Consider the following 25,046-nt stretch of genomic DNA (forward strand, 5'->3'; position numbering starts at 1 on the left):
GGGCTGGGCTGGCTATGGGAGTGCAACAGTGAAACCGAGCCAGACCCGGGGCAGCAGACCCCCGCAGAGAGGATCAAACAGACACCAGGGAGATGAATCCTTAGAGCAGCGAACAAAAATGCCTGGTGGGCTAGAAGCAAGAGCATCGTGTGAGGTGGTTACAACACTAGATCGGGAGTCAGGTGTTCTGGATTCCAGTCCTCACCAATGTTCCCTCTACTTTTTCCCATCCATGTGCGGAATGAATTTTGTTATGTGCATCAATATGGAGGTGATGTGTGGTGGGGGTGGAGCTGAGGGGTTTGGGGTGTGGGAGGGGCTCAGGGCTGGGGCAGAGGGTTGGGGTGCAAGGGGGTGAGGGCTCCGGCTGGGGGTGCAGGCTCTGGGGTGCGGCCAGGGATGAGGGGTTTGGAGTGCAGGCTGCCCCGGGGCCATGGCGGGGAGAGAGGACTCCCCCAGCCCTCTCTCCTCGCAGCAGCACCTGGGCTGGGGGGGAAAGGTGCCTTTCCCCACCTGCAGCAACTCTGAGGCTGGGGGAGAGCGTCTCTCCCCGCCATGGCAGGTCTGGGGCTGGGTCCTGGGGAGAGGCACCTCTCCCCGCTGCGGCCCTTGATAGGCTGCTGTGCAGCCTTAGGTCCTCACTCTGCCAGAGACTCACAGTGTGACCTTGGGCAAGTCACTGCCCTGCTCTGTGCCTCAGTTTCCCCATCTGTAAAATGACAACAGGCCAAGTTCAGCGGTGGTGTAACTCACTGGCCGCAGTGACATTACACCAGCGTGTATGTGTCCCAGTAAGACCTCCCCCACAGGGGTGGTGTGGGCCTGCCCATGGCATGGTTTGTCAAGTGCTCTGAGATCTTCAGCACACGGGAAGCACCGAGCACTATGACCATGTGTCAGGGTGAGGGTCCGCTGCTTTGATTGTGCTGCGTGCTGCCCCACTCACACAAGGAGAGTTACAAGAGACCAGGATGACATCACTCTCCCAGGCCCTCTGAAACCCCACTCTTTTCACCTCGCTCCCTGCCATCACCCTCCCCTTCGCGGCCATCCGGTCCTGCCTCAGGCCCCAGAACGGGTCAGTGCTTTGACAGCAGAACCCAACTTGCAGTGGCATGGTTTGGTTTGACCTCCCTCCTTTGCCCGGTGCCCTCGCTGTCTGGGGCAGAGTGTAGGCTCTTCGGGGCAGGGACCAGGCGGGTGTCTGATCTCAGGAAAGAGCCACGCCACGTTAGGGTCAACGCAAGGAGGGGACGCCAGCGACGTCAAGGGCGATTCGCTTGGTTTCTTCACTCACCTGTTCCCTTCCCCCAGAGCAGGGTCCCGGTGCACAGCGCTGTATAAACAGAGGCTTGGGCATTGCCCGCCAGGCTGCACCGTGAATTTGGGGCTCCGCGCCCTCCATGCCTGCGGCCATGTCAGCCCAGGGCTGGTTCAGATCCCAGGTAAGTGATGTGGGGGGAGCAGGAGAAAGTTTGACATTCTCTCTAGCAACCCCTTCCTCGGGGAAAGCCTATTGGGGGATGCAAATCCTCCATTCCTGCCCTGCAACCAATGATGCGCCTGCCTGGGCGGAGCCTCCCATTGACAGAATAAGCACCTGGGTGTTTACACTAGAGGCGGCTGATGGTGCAGCCCCCAGACTGCACACGAGGGGCGGAGAGCGTCTGGGGGAGCCAGCGCTGGCTGACAGCTCGGCAGAGCTGTAAGAGAAGGCACCAGAGAGAGAGGGAGACAGGGAGGGCGTGCAGACAGCATGCAGTGCAAGGCATTGGCTCCAGCAGGCGAGCAAGGCAGGCGCTAGGGAGCAGACACAGGGAGGCAACTGGCTGGGAAAGAATAGGAAGAAAGAGCTAGCATTCTTTTCACCCATTTATTTTGTATCGATCCCCTTCCCCCTGCCCTCGGGGGCTCGTGTGCTGCAGGCTGGTGGGACCCCTGCAGCGCTCCGGGGCAGTGCCAAGCCGGTGTGGAGCACAAGGAGAGACCGGCGTGGCGTTAATCTCACCGTCCATTGATTCAGGAGCCAGCCTGCCTTTTGCACAGCCCGCTTCCCAGCCGGCCGGCGGAGTGAAACATCTCAGGGAGGCAGGGCCGTTTTTTGTAAAGGTGCCAAGCCACTTCCATCAATTTCCTCGCCTGCTGCTTTGACGGACCGAGTTAAAAGGGGGCGGACGGGCTGAAGAACCTTCCCCAGCCCTAAGCAAGCAGAAGATTCTTCCTCCTCCTCTTCTTCCGGACAATGAAAATAACCCTGACTGGCATTTAGCATCTGGGAGCAATTCTTCAGCAGCAGCAGCAGCAGCATGGTCCAGCAGAGGAACATGAGGAGCCGCGCAATCGAGTCCAAGAGGGAGGTGTGTCCCCAGCTAGCCACCAAAGACTCCCTGCTCCTCAAGGAAGCCGGCAGCAAGGGCGAGCCTGCCTGGTGCAAGACGCCGAGTGGCCACATCAAACGGCCCATGAATGCCTTCATGGTGTGGTCACAGAACGAGAGGCGGAAGATCATGGACCAGTGGCCGGACATGCACAATGCCGAGATCTCCAAGCGGCTGGGCAGGAGGTGGCAGCTCCTGCAGGACTCAGAGAAGATCCCCTTCGTCAAGGAGGCGGAGCGCCTGCGGCTCAAGCACATGGCTGACTACCCAGACTATAAGTACCGGCCCAGGAAAAAGGGCAAAATAGGGGCCAGCAAGTCCCGGCCAAGGCTCCCCGTGAAGATAAAACCATCCGTCCTCAGCCGGGTCACCTCCAGCAGAAGGCAGCCTTCCAAGCATGACTCCAGCTGCCAGATGGGAGAGTCCACCCTCAAGATGGAAGAGGACCTCTTAGAGGTGCGGCTGTCAGAGACGCCCTTTGAGGACTGCCCGAAGGCACCTGGCAAGGAGTTCTGGCACATGGTCCCCGCCGCGCGGGCGGCTGGGGAGAAAAGGAGCAAGAGGGATGACTCCGTTGAGTCCCGCCAGCCGAAGGACCCAGAACCCACCGCGCAGCCCTTCCCGGAGCAGGTGAGCTCCCCAGAGAGTGGGTCCCCCTCCCCAATGTCAACTGCATCCCCGCCTTCCTCCTTCTCCTCCTCTGACGAAGAGCTGGAGGAAGAGCTCTTGGGTGTCCTGCCCGGGAAGGCCCAGCCGAGCGCAGCCTGCGGAGCCCTGGACTGGTCAGTCTTCGACAAAGACCTCGACCTTTTCCCCTTGGGAGTCACCTCTCACTTTGAGTTCCCGGACTATTGCACTCCGGAGGTGACGGAGATGATTGCTGGGGACTGGCTGATGTCCAGCATCTCGGACTTGGTCTTTACGTACTGAGTCCCGCGTTCGGCAGGTAACTCTTTTCCACAATCAGGTTGTATCAAAAAACAGGAAGAAAAACCAGCTGTTTACATGCAGGAATCAGGTATTTTGCCTTGAACACATTCAAAGGCAGACACTCCCGATCACCCCATCCCCCGCTGCACACACCCACTTCTCCCAGCGCTAGCTCGGTCACCCTGCTCCGGTCCAGAGCCACGGGGGCTGCAGCTCTGTGGCTGGGCTGGGCCATCACCTTTCATTCCTGAAGCCTTGGGGAGTACGGGCTTGACACAGCCTTTATTTTGCCATGAAATTTGACTGTCTAATCAGGTTTTCATTGTGAACCTCTCTTCTCCCGTCTCCCCTTCCCCCACCCCTGCTTCCAGCTGCTGCTCAGCTCTGCCGCCATCCATCCCTCCACTGCTGAGAGACACTCCCCCCACTCCATCTCGCTTCTACCCCAGATTTTTCCCTCCTGCCCTCTCTTGGTAGCTGAGGCCACCTCCCCCCTCAATGAATTTTCATCCACCATTCCTCCTTCCCCACTCCTTTGCATGTCTGGGAATCACCAGTTTCCTTTGCTTTTATTTCAGTGCGTTGTCAAACCTGCCTTCGTTTTTCTCCTCTTCCTTCGAAGAGCCCTTGGGAAGAGAGCCCAGTCGGGTCCATCCATTCCCCGGTTTATAGGGCTGTCAGGGAGCATGTACAACTCGCGCTCTCCCACCCTTCCGATACCCAGTTTTATTGGGGCTCCGGCGGGACAAGCCTCCGTCCCTGCCTAGTTGCAACGGCGCGCGCACGCTCCCCGCAACTCACTTTGGGAAAGAGCAAAGTTGCACGCACGTGATTTGCACGTGGATCCGAGAGGCTGTTGTTCCTCTCTCCAGACGCTCGTGCAGGCAACTACGCCGTGTGGGGAGCCCGTTCCGAGAAAGGACCCTGCTCCCTGTTAATACAAGAGGTGAGCCAAAGGTGGGGAAAGTGGGCACACGTTGCTTCCTTCTGCACCGCACCCTGATTTTAGCACTGAGCCCTGAGCCCTGGCATTGCTGGCGATTCGCCCACACCAGCCCTGCGCTGCTCAAGGCTCATTCTGGCTGGTCTTGGCCAGCAGTGCCGGTCTCGCCCATGCCCCATTCTGATGACTTGCCAAGGGTGAGGCGGCTTTGCGGGCAGTGTGCCGATCCAGGGCTTGCTGGGGAGGGGGAGCCACAGGGAAATCTGCTTTAAGCGACCACCCAAAAGGGACCAACAACAACAAAGCCAGATGCCTGGCTGAGCCAGGTCTGTGACTGAAGGTCGAATAAAACTGTCCTGCTTGGGGATGCTTCCCAATTCACAGTGTCTGCACCCTTTTGTGGAGCTGGGCCTTAGGGCAGGTTTCCCTGCAGACAAGTGACCTGGGGCTTCTGGCAGGGAATGCCCTGATTGAAGAGCTCTTTGGCTTGGTTTTTCCTTGCCTTTGCTAATGTCTCCTTCCTGCGGTAAAACCGCCTCCTCCTGCTGCTGCCTGGAAACATATGGCTGCAATGGCAGGCTTGGATTTAAAGGCACGGTACAATGCTGCAGAAGGAAGGGACCTTTCTGCCCAGGTATGAATGTGCTTTGTTTGGTGGCCCTAGAAAGGGCGCGAGCTGCTCCCTGGCCACAGCCTGAGACTGGGGGGTGGTGCTGGAGGAAGCAGTTCCCCAAGCAAGATGAAATCCCAGCTGGCTGGAAAGGGTGAGGGGACGGGGCGGGGCGGGTCTGAGATTACACTGTCCTGTTGGTGGCTTGGGATTTAGCCCTGAAGAAACCCCACAGCTATCTACCCTCGGCTCATCAGGGAACTCTTGCTTTATACAGCTTCTGAGGTCTCCTCTGCCCTGGATCCCCCACCCCCATCCCCATCCCAGTGAGGCAGCCCCTCGAACATCTCTCAGGAAGAGGAGCACCCTGAACGCAGCCATGCTGGGGTGCTGTATTACTGCAGAAGTCGCGGCAGGGCTTGTCCCCTTGTTTCTCAGCAGCTTTGCCTCACCTGTCCTGGGCTCCGAGGGCTGTTTCTTAGGTGGCTGCTTGACTCTAGGTCAGAATTCCCCAGTTCCCACAGCTGGGAGGATTTCCATTCAGACTCGGCCGAAGCTCAGAGTCTGGAGTTCCTCGGGTATGAATGGGATCTCCTTCACTAGGAAACTGTCTAGCCGTATGAAACAACACGACTCAAAAAGTCCCGGCTCTGAACGCCGGCATGATCTTCAGAGATGCTGCGTACCTACCACCTCCGCTGGGAGCTATGGGTGAGTGGTGCCTCTGAAACTCAGGTCCTGTGCAGGGCCTCATGTAGAGCACTGTTGGCTTTTGAGTCAAACTGTAATCTAAGTGGCTTTGGTTTAAATGGCCCAGATGTTAGACTTTGAACGGGGACAAGTGGGCGTGTTCAGAAAGTCCTTTCCCAAGGACATTCCAACCCCCTAGTCCCCAGCTGATCAGCTGAGCTCTCGGGATACATTTGAGAAATATTATAGATATGTGTGTGTGTATATATGGATTCAAATTTATAAACTAGGTTTAAAGAGCACTGAGATCATAATGCAAATATGCAAAAAGCAAGGGATCCTTACTGAGCAGAACAAATGTTTCCTATATCAGCCTCACCTTTCCTTCTCCCACACCAAGGCTTGCAAGCCATTAAAATACAATGTAGTGAACAGACCTTAGCAAACCAAATAAACCCATGGAAAGCCACATGAATTACAGATGCTCCCCGAGATTCCCTGCTCAAGGCAGCCCATTCACCTGCAGTGGCATGAAGCGGGGACACTACAGCCCATCTGCGCCACTCAGCCTCTAATGCAGAGCTCTTCCCCTGCAGCTTCCTTCCCCCCCAGGTGGAGGCCAGACAGGCCCATTGTAATGAAAACCCCACCCCCCCTTCCCTTCCCAGCAGGGCACCTGGCAGGTTAATGGATCCCAAAGGGTTTCATACCCACGCAGAGGGGGGCCTACCTTTAAAGAACCTGGGGGAACTGGCCGTACCATCACTTCTGATCCTCAGGAATCCAGCTGCTGAAGTGCCCTCTGCACATGCTGGCTGCAGGAGGGTCTGTCTCCTCCAGCGCTTTCCAGGACACCCAGAGCCCTTTAGGATCTAGGCGCCTTCTTGGAATTTGTCTCTTTTCTTGTGCTGCATCCAAGCAAGGCATGAGACAACCTTGGTGGTGACTCAGCTCTGCCCAGGAGTGGCAGACCCCGGGTCCATCCTGCTGCCTGCAGGGACCTATGCTGGGCTGAGTCAGAGGTGGTCGGTCTTTACCCAGTGCTGTAAATGGACCTCTATGGGGCTGGTTCTGCCAGCCTGCTTCCAGATGTCACCAGAATCCTCAGCCTGGCTGCCCTGGCATCAGCCCTCCCAAGGCAAGGAAAGCAAGTCAGCAACTTGAGAAAGTAACATATCCCCTGAACACAGCCAGTGCTGGGGCTGGCCCTGTCCCAGGGAAGCCCTGGCCTTCAGTGGGAACAGGTTTGGACTTGGCTGTTTGGAAGGAGGAAATGTTGGCTGATATTCACAGCGATTGGGTGTTTTCAGCTCCCAACGCATTCTTGTGGCAGGGATTGCAGGATTGCCAGTACAGTGCTCCCAGGGAGGGACTTCCTGCAACCCATGAAAGTGGACTGCTTTTTTTGGAGCAGGTGGGATGCAGGTTCTGGGTGTTTCACTCCCCAGAGCATGGCCCACGGACTCTCTCTTCTTAGCTTGACACTTCCCATGCACCAGTCCCTAGAACGATGGCAGTGGCCCAGAGGGTAACTTTTAAAATGAGCATTGACTGTTCAGGAATACACCCTTAAACCCCAGGCTCTGCTGTGAACTGTCCCTGCTGCCAGCACCACCACTGCCCATGACTGGTGCTGCCCTCTGAGACCCCCATCCTGCAAGCTTTCCATACAGGCAGGTCCCCATATCTGTCCAGAGCCCCACTGCATGGGGGTTTTCCCTTGCAGAGCAGCTTGCAGGGTTGGGGTCTTGGCATTCAGGTGCATGCAGTGACTGTCACCAGCAGGCCCTTCTGGTGCAGTCATGGGGCCCCACCTGGCCTGACGGGTTTGAGTCACAGATCCAAAGGCAGGCGGCACCCGGAGAGCAGCAGCACGCTCTGAGAGAAGTGTGGCCAGAAGGCCAGAAGTGTGCTGGGCCCCTCCGTTTCACAGTAAGGGGTATTTGCAGGAATAGGGGTAGCTGCGAGCAGGTGACACCAGCTGGAGGCAGTACAGTTTGTAGGGCAGTCAGCGGGCGTGGTGCAACCAGCGAACACACAGCATCCGCCTCGCAGCCAGCCCATGGATCTCATGCTTTCCTGTAGCCCCCAGGGAAATGGTCCGTGCCAGTGGGCTCAGAGCGCAGGGAGAGCAGAACCGGCAGGTGTACCGGGCTGATGGGTTGTGTCTGTCGAAGACAACATCCAGCCAGTAACAGGAGCCAGGGTTAGGAGCAGCACTCCAGGGGGCAGTAACAGAGACTCAACGAGCGCCACCCTAGGGTGCATGGGCCGAGGTGGCTTGGCTGGGCATGTGGGTGCTCGGGAGAGTGTTTGATACACGTCCCGGCTCACCAAGAGCATCTTCTGCTCTTTGCCCGCCCAGCTGCCCAGAACGCCTGTCGGGAAGGGGAGAGGAGAATGGACAGGGCGTGGGGGCTGCATCCTCACCCCTCTCACTTGTAGGAAGAGGTGGGTTTCATTGGCCAGCTGTTTTTCCCCTCCCCCACCCCGCAGCTCCAAGGCATGGGAGGAAGCCACTCTGCTGGGTCCCTGCGCATGCCCTCTTTGGAACTGCAGACCCCTCCCCCTACTCTATGTGTGTGGCGGGAGGGGGCTCAGGTAGAGGGAACTCCAGTCTGGAAGGATTACTGCAAAACTGGGCCAGGCTCTCCTCTTCCTCTCAGGGGCTGCCCCCAGAGCTGCAGGCCAAAACGTGTCCTGTCCACCCCTGCATCCGTATCTGATAGAGCAGGTTCCCTCTGCCCCTTGGGGCAGACAGGAGACTGGGGGGAATGCTGGGCTCTCCCTGGCCTGGCCTGAGAGATCCCGCAGGGAAAAGCAGGCTCTGGTTCCAGTTAGTTTACAAACCATCAGGCTAAACCCTCCTCAGGAGCAGGCCCCAGGTAGGATCCTCTCTACAGGGACCTGATCACAGCTGCAGAGCCAGGGCCTGGAAGGAGTAAGCGGGATGGTGGCGAGAGGGAAATGCTACTCTTCAGCCTCCTTCCTCCTGACTTTAAGCACAAAGAGCATTTGCTTCCTCTCCGCTCCCACTTCCTGTAGGCTTTTCTTGTTTTCCTTTGTCAGAGGAGAAAGAGTTGTGAACCATGGTGAACTGCTGTGACATGTGGTTTTAGTGCTTTAGAGACGCCCCCGCGTTTTGACTTCTCTCTCATTCTATCGCTTGGCTAGTTTCTGCTGTGACTATCCTTTCCCCGCGTCCCTGCTGCCTGTAATTTGCTGCCGTGCGTGCGCGCGTGTGTGTGACACATTCGAGTCATCGATATAGATAAATAAAAACTTGTCTCAGGAACAAACTCCACGGATTGTGGCCAGCAGGGCTCTGGGGATGCAACCCCCATCCCTTTTCCCAAACCTCCTCCCAACGCTTTACAGTTGTCAGCAGGTGTTGATGGAGAAAAACTCCAGCCTGCAAATGGTGCTACAAGCGCTCTGGGTTTTCTTTTGTATTGTTGTGTTAGTGACAAGGTTCCTGTATCTGTTGTCTTGGAGAAATAGGCTTTTAGATGAGGGGAAGTAACGGCACTTGGTACATCCGAACAGTGTGTGTGAAATGTCCCGGACTGGTTATGTGAAAGCTCGGCTAATGGTTATACTGATTGTTGTAACTATGGAATAAAGTGTATTCTTGGTCTGCCTCAGGTGCTCTTCTCGCTCGGTTTGTGCCTCTCTTTCTGACTCAGCTCACCTACACTGGCAGCCCGACACTAGTGTTACACCACTGGTTACAACAGAGTTACTCCTGATTTACACTGCTGTGAGAGCAGAATCAATGCCCCCTCTCTTTGCACAAGAACCCCTAGGTTGGAATAGCATGCTCCTTCCTCTGATCCAGCCAGCTGAACCCCAGTTTACCAGCCCCACGGACACCACAAAATCACCAAATCCTACAAGCCATGTGCTTACGAGTCCAAACAGCATCATCCATTCATATAGAGCCATCACCTCCAGGGGCTTTACAAACAGGACACACACACACACACACACGTAGGGCAGGGAGCAAAGAAGAAAACTATCCGTCTGAAAGCGCAATGAAGAATTGTAAGGAAGCAGCATGTAATGGCCTGACTTAGACTTTGGCTGGGATACTGTAACGCAGTGGTGTACACCCAAGTTTCACTAAGTTACTTGCTTACAAAATCAGGCATAAAAACACAAAAGGGTCACAGCACACTATTACTGAAAAATTGCTGACGTTCTCACGTTTACCGTAGGATTATAAGATAAATCAATTGGAATATACACACTGACAGGTTTCAGAGTAACAGCCGTGTTAGTCTGTATTCGCAAAAAGAAAAGGAGTACTTGTGGCACCTTAGAGACTAACCAATTTATTTGAGCATAAGCTTTCGTGAGCTACAGCTCACTTCATCGGATGCAAAGCTTATGCTCAAATAAATTGGTTAGTCTCTAAGGTGCCACAAGTACTCCTTTTCTTTTTGCGAATATACATACTGTACTTACATTTCAGTGAATAATATATAGAGCTGTATAAACAACGTCATTGTCTGAAATTTTAGTGTGTACTGACTTCGCTAGGGCTTTTCCTGTAGCCTGTTGTAAAACTAGGCAAACCTCTAGATGAGTTGATGTACCCCCTGGAAGACCTCTGTGTACCCCAAGGGGTCCGTGTACCCTGGCTGAAAACCACTCAGAAGCCTGGTGGCGGGAGTGAAAGACCAGCCCTTTTTATTAAACACATGAGCACTGAGCTCAGTCTCAGCATGCCCTGGTGCTGGGAAACTTCTAGTTCATGCTAGGCATGCTCTGAGACGTCATCACAGCTACGAGCATAGCTAATAGTATGGACGTGACTCACTACCCATTCTAAGAGACACTAGGATTAAATGCAGGGCCCAATGACTCCTGCGCTGATCTACTACTGACTGGAGGGAAAAGCACCAGCTAGCGAACTGCCACCAACTGCAGTGGCTAGATTTTCCTCGGCGATCTCCCATCCAAACACCCGCCAAGCCCAGCTCTGCTCAGCACAAGGCACCACCTACCTACTACCACTGCCGCCGAAAAGGGCGACTCTCACTGTAGTTCCACTGCACAGATACATCCAGTGTTGAAGGGGCAAATCCCCAGCCTCTGGGTGCAGCAATGCCCTAGAAGCAGGAGCCGCACCCTCCACAGACACACCCGGGAATCTGGGAGAACAGAAATCCTCTCCCTCCAAAAATACATTACAAACCTCGCAGAAATGTTTTCGTGAATTTCATTGGATTCTGGGTCAAAATTCCCTTTTTGTGGAAAATTTCCTCCCCGCTCTCCATACCAACCATCTCCAGTCCCCATTCATTCCCTCCCTGGAGCTGTTCACAGTAGTTCAGTAGAGTTACAGGCTCTGTTCCTGTCTTATCCCTGAATGTCCCCCAGGTACAGCTGTAATATGCCCCTGCTCACAAGATCCACACACCAGAGCAAAAGAGCCACATTCCCAGCCTCCGCCTCTGCTTGTAGCATGGTCCCCTAACTAGGGTCAATAATGCTGTGTGCTTACATAGCATTTTCATCCCGGCATCTCAAAGCACTTTCCAAAGGCAGGTAGGAATTAGTATCCCCCCTCTTACAGGTAGGGAAAGTGAGGTTCCCCTTCACATGCATACGGTGCATTTCATCCAACAGTATTTCATACCACTATGCGCAGCATCACGGAAATGCAGCCACCTCTGGGGTATAGGGCAGCAGACAGACAGGGAGCTGGCATTCAGCCAGGGTTGGGGGAGTGCTGCTCAAGGAAATCATTGGAACAGTGCCGGGAATTCTGTCATGCCCACACAGAGCAGATGAGACCTTGGTTTTCAAAGCCTCTGATGAGGCACCTCTCTCTGTGCCACAGGAAATTGCATGGACACAGGGCTGTGCTTGCAGCAGTTCAGGTGTTTCCGACCTGAGGCTCAGGTCACTAGGCCCCCCCGGGGACCTGCTCCCTCTTTCTGCGTGATTCATCAACACACAGAGGTGTATGGAAACCTCACAGGCAAGGTGACGCAGCCTTTGCATTGCACCCACCACCAGCCTCCGCCCTACGGGGCAGAGGGTGTGTTACAAGTGTCCCAAAGGAGCCAGACTGTACAGGGACCCAGCTGCCTTGAGTCTCCTCTTCTCCTTCTCTGGCACCATCCCCCAGACCTGCCTGAGCATCAGAGCAGCCCAGGGCAGGGTCCCCCCACGCTTCTGTGAGAGCAACCGACAGGAAACGAGGCTGCTTCTGTGTAGGTCACGGAGACATCTGCTGGCCAGCAGGGGTAGCAGCTACTGACAGGATGGTACCTTGGGGGACGGTAACTATCCTCCACCCAAGGAAAGGGGGGAGTGAAGAGGAAACTAAGGCCCTTTATGTCCCAGAGGCTCTGACGGCGACTCCGCCCAACAGAATCACTTAAAACAACCCCCCGGCCCCAAAGTCCCTCCACTCTTAACTGTGCCAGAACTCCGGGACATGCCCCGTTTTTAATATAGTGAAAAAGCTCATTCACACCCTGAGACAATGTCTGGGATTTGCTTCTCCCATTAAAATAGCAAATTACGCATTCGTTGTTTGCTTTGCGAGGAAGGCTGGAGCTGAGAGAAGAATAAAGTGTTGCGTTACCTTTAAAGGTGCATGCAGTCTGCGCTGTGTCCTCTGTGCGCTGTGTATGCCCGCACGCACATGGAAAAGGGGAGAGGGGCACTCAGCGGCCGGCAGGACTGTGTGTGTAGCAAACAGGATCTCAGTCACCAGGTCTGGCTCAAAGCTGAAATGAACACCGATGATTTTATCAAATCAGTCCCTTGAATAAAGCATGGTGTCCTGCCAAAGTGTCCTTTGGACCTCAGTGTCACTGGGGTCTGGGAACAATATTGGCTGGTTAGCAGCTGCCAAAGAGCCAGCAGGGGGCACAACACCTTGGTTACTGTGGATACCACAAATATAAACCTTTTTTGGAAGCAAAAGAAAGAGCTTAATGATGGAAAGGGTAGATTTTAAAAACACACCAAACCCCCAACGTTTAGACTCTGCTGGACTTCCACTGTCCTGCTGTAACAATCTGAGGCCCAAAACTCACCCCCCTTTAAACATCCGTGTCAAACACCAGCCCAGCTGTCGTCAGTGACCCTTGAGTACTAGACACCAGCCCAGCCCCCTTCACCTGGTACACAAGACAGGCTCCAGCACCTGGAGCCGTGGCGAGACGCCAAGGCTGGTAGCTGGGTTTGTGGGCAGCCAGGTGAAAGCAGGCTATGTAGTGCCAAGGGCAGTAAGTGAACCCTCAGCCTCCCAGTGGCAGGCCAGAGCACAAAGGGGCCTGAGGGACCCAGAAGACACGTCGGACATTCCAGGCAGATGGGAGCGCAGTCCAGGGAAACAGGCAGCCCAGAGGCAGAGGGGCTGGAGCCTTTCCCTGGGTTGCCGACTGAAATCAGTCCCATGGCAGCAGGGATTGGAGGTCGCTGACATTGCCATCGAGTGTTCTCAGTCCGCCCCACAAATCCCACCCCTGTGGTTAGTGCTCACTGGCCCTGCGCGGGGGCAAGGCTCGGCAGAGAGGCCTGGCTGGCCTGGGTTGTGGGGAGGGTCCAGCTGTCCTGTTCCCCGGTTCTTGGCCTGTCTCGCTGCAACATGCGGCCACGCTCCCAAAAAGCAGCTTCTGCCTGGGGCAGGCGCAGCACAGCGGCACGCACTGGAGTCGCCCCGGCTGGGTCCGCCAGGCACCACACACTGCACTGCGGCACGTGGGCCCAGCTGGGGTGGAGGGCTGCAGGACCAGGCCCGGCGGCTATTCGGAATGGGAATGCGGGACCTTCTCTAGCCATCGCTGCTCAGCGGCAGCGCTCTGCACTCCCAGCCCTTGTCTACCGCTAGCTAGTGAACGTGTCCAGCGCCCCGGGTTACAGACGGGGAGGATAAGAGACTTGCTCACGGTCACACCGTCGGAGCTTGGACTAGCGCTTCGACCTCGTGGAGGCCATGGCTGAGATCCTGGCTAGACTGAAATCTATGGCAAAGTTCCCATTTACTTCAGTGGGGCCAGGACTTCACCCCAAGCCACTAAGTATCGTGCTCCCCTGCCTTGGCTAGCTAGCAAGACAGCGTTGTCGCGCCCTCTGGGCTAAGCGCTTCACTCAGAGCTTCAACCGCTGTGATCCTTCGACGGGGGCGACGTCTGACTTGACAGGTCAGGGTGTCAGCGGATCGGGGTGGGGGTCAGGGAGGCATTTGGAGCCCTACACTGTGTGTAGCCTGGCACACCTGGCTGTGGTACAGGTCCGGGACTGGGAATCACGAGACCTGGGTGGGGGCAAGTCAGCTAACCCCCAGCAGTAAACTGCTCATGTTTAATGTCCCCAAAGAGCACTGAGACCCTTGGGGGGAAGACACCATAGGTTCTAATGGGGTTTATTTGCTCTCCTCCGAAGCATCAGCAGACCAGACCTGATGGCTTGAGCAGCTCCAGTAGGATCTCTTGCATGTTCGTCCTTCCAGAGGGGCTCAGGACACCCCTAAATCCATTATCGTTGGGGTGGCAAAGGCCTCCCAGGTCCACCTTCCAGAACCAACAGCCTATGAATGTCAACTTCAGCATCCAGCGAAAGTTGTCTCCATGGCAACAGGGCGGTGGCGCCGGCCTGTGACTCATGGTAAACGAGCCGTCCCCTGAGCCAACTGCCGAGAGGCTCCGGGAAGAACTGAAAAGCTCGCCCCGCCGCAGATAAAACCCATGTGGAAATAACAGAGCCATTCAAATCCCTTTAGAACTGCTCCGAAATTCATGGCCGGATTAGGCCGGGCAGCTGGTCTCTTGTCTGTATCCAGTATTAGAAAGTGATTACACCAGCTGGGGAATTACAGGATTGGGTGAACTGCAGGGCAGCTCACGCCTCTGAGCTGCGTCCCCTAATCCCACCGCATTCACATAGTAAAATAAATCTGAGCACAACAACAACAACAACAACGGGCGACTCGAGACCCAAATACACCCCTCTGCCCCGGAAGCCTTGTCTCCAAGGCGCCCGAAGGAATTAACACCCAGCTCTCTTGTTTTCCTCTTGTCCTCTGCTCTCCAAGCAGCTGTTACCAAGGTGACAGCAGGACCAAACACGTAACCAGGGGGCTGAGGGTCCCTTCCTGGTTGGACCTAGGGATAGGTCCAAACCAAATCCCCTCTACGCTCTGAGGGAGCTTGGATCCAGATCAAACCCCCAGCCTCTGAATACCCCAAACCTTTATTTTTTTGGAGGGGGAAAGGGTAGATCCTAAATGTTGCATCCCGCCCCATGTTATAATAAGCCAACCCAAAGGTCTGTTTTTTTCTGTAGTCTCCCCAGTCCAGTTATTTCCTCTTCCTTTTATATTTCTAGCCCCTCAGTTATTCCTTTCTCCCCATGTGCCTTGCATCTCCCCTGCGGGTCCTTTCCCATCATCAATTCCTTCTGGGAGAATGAGGAGAAACAGGTCTTTAGATACTTGGAATTAAATCAACCATCTCTCCAACTTCCACTCACCACACCCTCCACAAAGCCCAGTTGAACCCTGTGAGTTAGCCTCTCTATGACTCAATTTCTGATCTCACACTGGATTAAATCCAGAGTGACTCCAGATTTACACCCTTCCAACCAAAAGCAGAACTTGGCCCTAAATTTGGAAGGGTGCTAGTTCGGTCCAACCTACATTTGAGAGCTGATCCCCACCATGACAAAGCGTAAGGCATGTCTCTGTTCTGAATTCCTAGTGGGCAGCGAGTGAAAACTGAGGTCGAAGTGATTCCGTCCGGTCAGTTTGGAAAAGCTTTTGTTCAGGCTCTGCCATGATCAGCTGCAGAGATCTGCCAGCTAGAAGGGCCCATTAGGATCATCTCACCTGAGCTCCTGCAAAGCGCAGGCCTGAGACTCTCCCCCAGGGATTCCTGCACCCAGCCCCGCTTTGCTGGCTGAGCCAGAGGGTCTCTTGCAGAGACATCCAGTCTCAATGTAACAGCTCGCATTAAAAGTCCGTGTTCGCCTGTGAGTGGAGAGAGGAGAGAGCTATCAGCCGCCGCAGGCGTGGAGGGCTGGGCATGACCTCTCTGCTCCTGGGAGTGTCACAAACAAGCCAGTGGGCTGGACGCTGTAAGCAAGGCAGGGAGACGGGAAGGGAGCTGGTAAAGTGGGGAGACAGCAACGGGAGCACCAGCGTAACCTGCTCTCTGGATCCCTTCCCGACATCCCCCCAGCTCCCAGGCATGCAGGGAGGGGGCACACAGGCAGACACAACGGGACCTACAGCCAGAGCAGATTGTACTACCACAGCGGGTTCCCGGAGTGGTGCGGCCGGGCAGCTTTGCATGGTGACCGAGCACCAGGCTTTGGCCCCAGTTTTCGTGCCCCCAGAGGGCACTGGGTTACTCTCAGTGCAGCAGCCACCATGACTAAATCCCTCTCCTGCTCACTGCCCCATGAATGCTATGCCACGTCTCTGTGCCTATGATGTACCCACTTCCCCAGTGGGCATCAGTGTCTCTGGGGTACCCAGCCTCGTGCTGGGTCCCAGCTGCCATGGTCACGTACAGCCTAGTATCCAGGATTGCTCAACCTCAGAGCAATGGGAGGTAGACTCCGGTGTGTGCCATCCCCACCCCTGGGTTCACCTGAGTGTTCTGGCAGCAGCTCAGTTTCCTCCGGGTTTGTTAGCAACAGAAAGTTTCCAAACCCACCGTAGGGATGTTGCTTTAGCAACCGCTGTGATCGGCTGAATGCAGGGTCAGAATTCTGCTCCAGCAACAGAGCCTTTGAGAGGCCACGTGCTGCATGCTCACAGCTCCTTCGCTGGACCGCTGCATCATGCCCAACTGGTACTCCTTCGCTGCACCAACTCTGTGCAGCACTGGCTCTGCCCCAGACGATCAGAGCACAGGGAAAGTAGCTGCAGATCATTCCTCTTTGCAGGGCACTCAGTCACCAGGCAGGAACATGGCGGAAGAGGGGGTTGGCAGGAGAGGAGGTGCAGGGGGGAGCTGAAAGAGAAGGCTGGCAGGCAGCGCAGCAGTGTGGGGAGAATGGAAGAGAAGGAGCCAGGGAGAGAGAAGGGGTGGAGAAACGCAAAGATGAGACCTTCAGGAGAGAAAGCCATTGGGACCAAAAAGGCTCTCTGTGGCTCCAAAGCTGGGGCCAGGCCCTGCTGTGTCACCCCGCTATGCTGGGGCTCCCCCGCTCAGAGCTAGGGGTCATCTATCTCCGCGCAGGCTCAGGGAGCAATGAGCATCATGTGCCATCCAAGGGTAGGGAGCCGGGGAAGGTGCTACCAGCACCAGGTCAGGCCGAAATGCAGTCCAGGACAGCCAGCAACCCTGCGGCAAGCCCTGGTCATGTTAGAACATCGCTTCTAAGGGAGGCCTGGAGAGCTAGTGAGCTAGAGCCCTGGGCTGCAGGCAGGACTCCGGGGTTCTAGTCTGAGCTCAGGAAGGGGAAGCGTAGCCTAGCAGTTGGGGTGCGGGGGCTGTGTGTCAGGACGCCTGGGTTGGGTTCTATTCCCAGCTCTGCCCTTTGCAATGTGGTTCCTACAGAGAGGCCATGCATGGTCACTACCTGCCGGGTCGCCGGGCAAGCCCCAGGGGAAGACGATGGATTTTGAGGGAGCTGCCTTTGATTTGATGGCACAACAGGAAGCTGCGGACGTGCCCTCGAAGCAACAAGCTGCCAGTGAAACTCCACGGCTGAGGGAGATTCTCATCCCTGCCAGCCTGGCTGGGCTCTCTGGAGAGAACTATGGCCCTGTGCAGCCCAGCTGGGGGCTGCTGGATGCCCTGGAGGCTGGACCAGCCATCACCCCCAGAGGCCTGGAGCGGGATTCTACTCTCAGGTGTCCTAGTCCTGGGTTTACACCAGTGTCTCCGAGGCCTGAATCCTGCCCGGGGGCAGAGTCTGATGCTGCAGGCCTGCCCTGCTCAGGCACCGTGGAGACAGCGGCTCTCCGCTCTGCCCTTCTCATCTTGCCACCAACGCGGCTGCCCTGCCAGCCAAGATGGGCCCTTGCTGCACTGCCAGGCTGGGGTCATGCCCTGCCTAGCGGCCCCCGGCACACCACACTCCCCAGCGCTGCGACTGACGGCTCCTCCACATGCTCCCATCCCCTCAGACCCGCTGACACACACAGCCACGCATCCTCTCTCTTCCTCTGACTCAGACACTGCTCAGCTCCACGGCTGTGCGGAGCCAGCCTCTCACAAGCTTCAGCTGGCTGGGAAACGCGAGGCAGATGCTGGGCTAGCTGGCCACTGCAACAGGTAAACAGCCCTCCCTCCATCACCCCCTCCTCGCTGCCCTGCCTGCCCCCGGCAGCCCGGCTCCCTCCCCTTTCGCACCCTCCAATTCAGTGGGTGCTGCTGAGCCCTTTGGAAAAGAAAAAGAACTCCAGCTCCCACCGGCCGCCAAACCCTGGCCCAAGCCGGCACCCTCTGTGTCCCAGCCAGCCACAGAGAGAGGAGACACCCGGTGCAGTTTGGATACCGTCGGAGCAAGATCTGTCGTCCCGCTGCGGGTCTTGGTCCTGAGGGCGTCCCGCAGGCAAAGGGGCCATCCCCGGAGGCAGAGCCCTGAGGGGAAAGGATGCGCTAGGAGCTCAGCCAGCGGTAAGGGCAGCGGGTGCAGCTCCATGAACTGCCACAGGTTACACCATGGGGGAGGAGGCTCGGCGTGGCTCAGGGCCCCCAGCTCGGCCTCAGGGCCAAGCAGGGCACAAGGGGAACCTGATGTGCTAAAATCCTGGACATGTATGGAAGCGCAGGAAGGAAGTGGGGGGAGTGATCAGCGGGGACGGGGGAGAATGAGATGCAGCGATGCAGACAGTGGTGTTTACTCGCCTGTGACTCACCCGCCAAGGAGTGGGGGAGATTTTCTGATGTCTGGTGCCAACAGGGCCCCCTCACAGAGCCCAGAGTTAGACACCTCTTGCCCGGACATGGGCCTTCTCGGTACAGGAGCAGGGAAGGCGTGACAAACGCCCAGTGCCAGTAACCGGGCCACAAACCCAGCATCAGGGTTTAGCCTGTGCGGGTGGGGATGGTTCTACTGGCTAGAACTGGGGCAGGGGGGGTTATGACCGGGCTGCTGCTCCTCAAGGATGGGAGGTGCCGTATCAGATGACCCTGTGCTAACCACCACGGCTGGCAGAGAGGCCTGTGGGTACAGGATCACCCTCCGCCATGCCAGGCCCCGCGGCATGTCTCTCTGGCTGGGCGATGTGTCAGTGCTGAGGGCAAGGCCCCAGCCAGGCTTGGGCTCCCTGAAATTAACACAGACACTCAGTGCTTTCAGTGGGTGGGGGACCCGCCTCTCCGAGCAGCCCCTCGGCCCTGGGTGCGACTCCGGTGACTCCACCAGGGTTACACCAGCGAGGAATTTGGCCCCTAGGTCCTTCTCAAACCCCTCCCCCTGGGATTGAGGGGTCCCCCTTCTCCCCTGCCCCTCGTCCCCCGCAGGGCCCAGCAGGGAGGCTCTGCCATTTCCACCCCCTCCTCACACACCAGCTCTGCTGTCAGCGCCCCAGCCCCAGCCCCAGCCCACCGAGGCAGTTCCCATGGCAATGCCCAATCAGCCCCAGGCTGTGCTACTCAGCCCCATTGAAGGCGAACGGGGTGATTGGTGGGGACAGGCAGGACAGGGTGGGTGTGAGCGCTATAGGAAAAGTGTATGTGTGGGGGACGGAGGGGGTGGGGGGGATTGCTTCAGCATGAGGAGGCAGCGCTGAGTGGTCCCAGCCCCTCCGCTGCCCCTCCTCCTCCTCCGCTCACATGATTGGGTGACTGGGGATACCCTGATCTAGGGCCTGATCCTGCAAGCAGCTGAACTCCCGCAGCCCCACTGCGCTCCTGGGGGCTCCTGGCAGGAAGGATGGAGCCAGTCTCCATTCAGCAGCAGGGCTGGCCAGAGTTTGGGACCCAGAAAGGGTCCCCCGATTGGTGGGTGCACCAGAGGTGTCAATCTCAGCTTCCACTTGAGCCAGTGACTCTGGAACTGACCGCCAGGGAGCGCGGGCATGCAAAGCTCACGCTGCCCCCACCCCCGGCTGCCCAAGCCTTGCAAAGCACCGGGGCTGCAGGTTCCCCCAACGTCCTCATGGGAGGAGACCCAACAATCATCTCATTGGCCCTTCCCAGGTCCTGCAGGCTGACTCTGCCCACAGGATGATGGGCTGAGGTCCTGGCCAAACCCTCCTTGATATCAATGGGGCAGGAACCTGACACTGAGCAGGGGAGCCGTGGGAGCAGGGCCCTGGCTCAGCAAGGGCTGGCCCTGCTCTGAAGGGCCCAGTCCAGCTCCTCATGGGCCGAGGATACTAGGCCTGACCCGCTGAGAATGCCCATGTCTCCTTGGTACCAGCAGGAGGCGCTCTCAGGAGGCTGAGATGGTGGTTCAGAGCTGTCACTCCTGTCTTCTCACTTCTGTCCCCATGCCCAACCCTCAGCTCCCCCTCCCCGCGTACTGTTATCCCATGCCCTGGCCATTAACCCCTCAGCCCAAGCTAACGAGATCCTCTCGGCCCCCAGTTTATCGGAGCCAGGTTTCAAACATCACGTCCTGACGAAGATGAAGGTGAAGCCGTTCCCTGGTGTCTCCAGTTGGGAGAGGGCTCTGGGAGCCCACCCCGCCATGGGAGGGAGGTGGCACCCAGCTTGGGGGTGTCCTGCCCCAGAAGACGGGTGGGGAGCATGCTCAGAAAGAGCAGGGGGAACATTCTTGGCCACTGGGTGAGAGCAGGGGAACTGAAAACTGAGTCCGAGCTTTACAGACTGGCTCTGACTCTCCATATTCCCGGAGACCCTCCCTCCCTGCGGAACGTGAACGAACCAAAGCACGCTGCCCAGCCCTCTGTGATGGGCACAAGGGTCATCACCCCCATTTCACATCTGGGGAAACTGAGTCACACTGAGATTAAGTGACTGACCCAAGGCCACTTGGCTAGTTATCAGCACAGCTTGGAACTGAACCCAGAAATCCTGGGTTCTGTCTGTCTTCTAACCGCTAGGGGACACCCTCTAGCTAGACACAGTGGACAGGCTCAGGGGTGGGCTGTGCTCACACTGTGGGAAAGGCACCAGTCAGCAGTGCACTCCTGGGTGCCCCCCCAGTCACTCACCTCAGGAGTGGACTGTGCTCAGCAGAACGTGAATGTCTGGCTGCAGTCGTGTCCTGGCATCCGGCTGCGGGATGGGGCCTGGATGTGTCTTGTGGGTATCCCCGACGTGCCGTGCCCACGGGGCACAGGGCTAGCTCCTCTCCTGGAGGCGTTCACCTCCCCGAGCTCGGCATCAGCCGCAAAGGGACGTCCTGACAGGTGTTCTCAATCCCCTCCCCAGGCTCCATGCCTGCCCGCAGCCAGTCGTGCGGCTGCAGCCGGGGGCCCAATGTGGAGCGCGGGAAGTGGTATGGGGTCCGCTCCTACCTGCACCTCTTCTATGAGGACTGCACCGGTGCCAGTCTGGCTGACGACATGACCGAACCCCCAGTCTCCCGTGCCCACGGCGGATGGCCCTCCCTCGTCTGGAAGGTAAGAACCATGTCAGCATCATTAGCCCCTGCTGGGAGGTGCTCTGCTCCTGGAGCCTGGGGTCAAGGGTCACTCACCCTATCTGGGTGTCACCTCTGGGACGGTCAAGCTCCATCCCAGGATTTCCCCCCAAAACTCTCAAGCCCACAGTAAGAGCCTGGGTTCCTTCTCCTCCTCCCCAGTTTGGATTGCCTGGCTTGTCCCGTCCAGGGACCCTCTCTGGCCCCCCCTGTTAGGAGGCTAGAGACCCTTCCCCAGGGCCAGAGGAGGATGAGGCACAGCGTGCCGGAGATGCCGGGCGGTTCAGCCGTCAGGGATCACCCAGCTCTCTGGATCGCAGAGTCGTCCGGCTGAGGCACCATGCAGGCAGGTATGGCGCTGGCCTCCCCCTCGCAGCTCAGCCAACGCGCCCTAGCCTGCCCCTCCCCAGGACCTCTCCCCTCCGTGCTGGCAAGCAGCAACGCTGTCTAGCCCAGCCCTGGGCTTCTGCTGAACCCACAGATTCCAAGGCCACTGTGATCAGCTAGTTTGACCTGTCCAGCACAGGCCTGGGGACTTCCCCGAAATAATCCCTGTTTGAACGAGAGCCAATCTTGTAGAAACCATTCAATCCGGATCTAAAGCTGGCTGCTGAGGGAGAATCCCCACAACCCTCGGTAAGTTGTTCCCATGCTGAGTTACAAGTGTGCACCTGTCTAGCTTCAATCAGGCAGCGAAGAGCTGACGTCTGAACACTGGTCACTAGGGACCTGCTAGGGACTCAGAGGAGAAGCCACCCCTTGCTGGAGGTGGGCCCATGCTGTCCCAATCCAAACTCCCCTTTTATCGGAGGGTCTCGACTCACTTCCCAGCACAAATATTAACTCAGCCTCGCAGCCCTGGGAGGGAGGGATCCTTAGCCCCTTTTTATAGAGGAAGAAACTGAGGCACACACAGGCTGAGACCAGCCTGTCTCAGGCCAGAAGGGGGGTGCAACCCAGGAGTCTTGACTCCCTGCCCCCAGTTCCTACCCCTTGAAAACGCTGTACATGCAAGCTAACCACCGTGCTACGGACCCTAAGGTGCAATGTCTCGCTGCTTCCCAGCCAGTCAGAAAGGAGGAAGGAGCTCAGCACTCAGGAGGATCTCAAGCCAGGGCTTCCCCACCTGGTCATGTGACGATGCAGGGTCACCAGGTCAACTGTGCAGGTAGCCCAGAGGTCAGCTGACACCTCCCCCAAATGAATCAGCCCGCAGCACTGGATGCAATTCAGCTGCTGTGCTGGCATGGTCCCGGCCCTCTCCTCCCCTCGCTCGAGTCCTCATTGTGCCCCTGCAGAATCAGAGACGCCCCATCCCCGGGCCTGCAATGAAAGCGGGGGCCCTGGGCACAGAATCAGCTCATCGGGCAACATTTTCCATGTGAGGGCCAGAGAGAGGCTCTTTAATGAGTCTCGCTAAGCAGATTCCCAAATGCCTAATCCAGGGGACCTACTGGCTGGGACTTTGAATCTAGAGTCCATGATTATTTATGGGCTTTAGCAGCTGGCCACAGGCCTTGGGTTACTGCCGAGGGTTATCTGAGCTGGGGGATGGGCTCGGGGGTTATGGTGGGGGCCTCTCCAGCGGGCTGGGGTTGTTCATTTGTCTTAGATGCGCCGGGTGCCAGGCACTGCAAGAGACAGTCCCTGCCCCGAAGAGCAGACGGTCTAGAAACAAAGGGTGGGAGGGGAAACGGAGGCACAGAGAGGGGGAGGGAGTGCCCAAGGCCGAGCCAGGACTAGAAACCCGCTCTCGGGGGTGCCAGGCCAGTGCCCTAAACCATTCTGTCCCCATCCCCGGTGGTAGAGCCTTTCCTCTCATTAGTAGCACGCGGACTGAGCCCTTTGCATCCCGGCCCCCAGGTGAGTCTCTCAGCTGGAGTGCTGCTCTTGCTGATTGGAGCCGCAGCACTGGCCACAGGGTACCTGGTGCCCCCGAAGCTGGAGGGCATCGGAGAGGAAGAGTTTATGGTGCTTGACCTGCAGGCGATGGCGTATAACCATGCCCTGGTGACCTGCAGACTGGTGGGCACTGTCCTGTGCGCCGTGGCCGGGGCCCTGGGGGCTGCAGGTGTCCTGGCGTGCATGCTGGGCAGGGCTGCACGAGGGGGCGAGGAAGAGGAGGAGCAGCAGCTGTCGCCCATTCTGTGGGAGAGCCCCCTGAAGAAGCACAGCACCATCATCGTGCCGCCGGCGGCAGCAGCAGGATCACCGGCTGTGCCCTTCGGCACTTCACAGATACAAAACATACAGCCAAAGAGGGACACACGGCTCCCCCTCCTGCCCCCCTCCACCGCTGCACCCGCACCCTGAAGCGAAGAGCTCTTCTGTCTCCCCCCCGTGTTACTGCTACACCCCGATTAACAGCCCCACTGCCCCTGGCTCTAAGGAGCCCCGATGTGTCACCATTCAGCATTAGCAGGAGGAAGGTGGGTGCAGCACCTGGACCCCTTCCCGCTGCTTCATCTGCAGAACCTGGGGAGCTGCAAGTGGCTAAAGCTGAGCCTTCCACTGGGGAAGAGAGGAGTGTGGAGGGAGGCTCTGGCCTGGCCCCCCACGTGAGAAGATCTGAGAACTGCTGCAGGTGCCTTCTGGCCAGGCCACCTGGCTCAAGCCAGAACAGAAACGCCCCACCTGAGCTCAGGCTGCCTCAGCCTTTAAGCCAATAGAATCATCTCATGCCACATCATCTGGAGGCTGGACTACAACTGCAACCTACCAGCAAGAAGGAAACTGTGTTCTGAGGTAGAGGTGGAATACGATTGGCCATCGCCTAATGGACAAAGTCCCAACTTTTCTGTGGTCCACCTTCCTCTGCCCTGCTTCCTGGTCAGCTGTGACTGATGAAAGTGTCTGAGTACCGGTCCAGCAATGTCCTCCTTCCGTGCTGGTTCAATAAAGATACAAAGAAACTCAGGTTCATCATCAGTCATTTCCAGCATGACTTTGTCACAATCCCATGAGCCCTGGGTGTCACACGACAGCCCCCTTCACCTTCCACCCAGTCCCACAATTGAATTCAATTCTCTGCTTAATCAGATCACAAAATCATTTGACACAGCTTCCGCCCTTTAGACACTTTAAACAGGAGTTATTGGCTAATCTGATCAATGGCTACAGAGGTCAAATGCCATTCAATTACTGTTTAGAATATGGTTTTAATGAAAGGCAGACACAGAATAAGGTTCTGTTAATTAGTAGGGAGGAGAACGAAACATGCATAAGGTAGAAAAGCCCAAGGAAAACCCCACAACAATCCTGCAGGACTCCAGCACAATTCCAAGCAGGACGAGTTAGACATTGCTATTGACTTTGGTCTCCTTCTTTTCTCAGATCTGGTGAGGCCACCCTGATGATGTCAGCAGTTTTGCACTAGTATAACTGGGAGTGGAATTTAGCACCCGTGACATGGGCCTTGATATTCCTATTACCTTCAATTACCTGAGGGTTGGGTTTTTGAGACAGGAAATTCCTCTAAATCAACCCACTTTCAGGAACAGTTTCAGTTTTGACAAAATGGTAAAAATGTTTCCTCAAAAAATTCTTGACCAGCTCCACCCAGGAGTTCAAAAAGCATGACTCAGGGCCCCCCAGGATGGTGTGAATGGCTGAAATCATGGGATTTTAAAAATAAAAAATGGGTTCTTTTTATATGCTTACTGGTTTGGGGGCCTTTAGGGGTCAGGTTTGCAAGCTTTTCCCTGAAACAGTGGGATAGAAATGTACTTTTTTTTTCTTCAAGTGAAAGCTGAGTTTCATATAATCACATGATTCCAGGAGCTGGGGATTGAAAGAAAAGACCAAATATCTTGAGACTTACAATAAAATCACAAGACTTGGCAGCAAGTTTAGTTCAAGATATTTGTTAGGAGACTCCATCCTGTCCTAGTGGAAATGGACAATGACTTGACCTCAATGATTCAGGCCTTCGCCACCTCACAGCTCGACTACCACAAAGTAA

The 25,046-nt window shown here is 56.6% G+C and overlaps 2 protein-coding genes and 1 long non-coding RNA gene across 4 annotated transcripts in view; 2 read left to right on the top strand and 1 right to left on the bottom strand.

The window, feature by feature from the left end:
* LOC141997218 (uncharacterized) overlaps nucleotides 1-14,092 on the bottom strand; it is a 32,803-nt gene extending 18,711 nt beyond the window's left edge. Inside the window, exons 1-2 of the long non-coding RNA XR_012641692.1 lie at nucleotides 13,977-14,092; nucleotides 12,153-12,297 (exon numbers count right to left, since the gene is read on the bottom strand). This is a non-coding gene — a long non-coding RNA (uncharacterized LOC141997218). The remainder of the gene's footprint in view (nucleotides 1-12,152; nucleotides 12,298-13,976) is intronic.
* On the top strand, nucleotides 1,596-9,135 carry SOX12 (SRY-box transcription factor 12). Its single transcript, XM_074969601.1, has one exon. The coding sequence runs from the start codon at nucleotides 2,307-2,309 to the stop codon at nucleotides 3,306-3,308; it is 1,002 nt and encodes a 333-aa protein (XP_074825702.1). The 5' UTR covers nucleotides 1,596-2,306; the 3' UTR covers nucleotides 3,309-9,135.
* Nucleotides 14,093-17,500: 3,408 nt separating the features above from the next.
* On the top strand, nucleotides 17,501-24,269 carry NRSN2 (neurensin 2). Of its 2 annotated transcripts, none has more exons than XM_074969466.1 (3): nucleotides 17,501-17,802; nucleotides 20,875-21,065; nucleotides 22,949-24,269. In XM_074969466.1, exons 2-3 carry the CDS (start codon nucleotides 20,880-20,882, stop codon nucleotides 23,396-23,398), a joined length of 636 nt encoding a protein of 211 aa, XP_074825567.1. In that variant the 5' UTR covers nucleotides 17,501-17,802; nucleotides 20,875-20,879; the 3' UTR covers nucleotides 23,399-24,269. The 2 variants fall into 2 exon arrangements, with proteins under 2 accessions (XP_074825567.1, XP_074825566.1); XM_074969465.1 differs by lacking the exon at nucleotides 17,501-17,802 and adding an exon at nucleotides 17,827-18,147.
* The last annotated feature ends 777 nt before the right edge of the window (nucleotides 24,270-25,046 follow it).

The sequence above is a fragment of the Natator depressus genome, chromosome 13, assembly GCF_965152275.1.
Source record: "Natator depressus isolate rNatDep1 chromosome 13, rNatDep2.hap1, whole genome shotgun sequence".
In the NCBI taxonomy this organism is placed as follows: Eukaryota; Metazoa; Chordata; order Testudines; family Cheloniidae; genus Natator; species Natator depressus.

Excerpts from the sequence above, each read along its gene's own strand:
- NRSN2 (XM_074969466.1), top strand. The coding sequence starts at position 20,880 with ATGCCTGCCCGCAGCCAGTCGTGCGGCTGCAGCCGGGGGCCCAATGTG. Across the intron at positions 21,066-22,948 it reads GGCCCTCCCTCGTCTGGAAG|GTGAGTCTCTCAGCTGGAGT; the intron begins GTAAGAACCATG and ends CCCGGCCCCCAG.
- SOX12 (XM_074969601.1), top strand. The coding sequence starts at position 2,307 with ATGGTCCAGCAGAGGAACATGAGGAGCCGCGCAATCGAGTCCAAGAGG.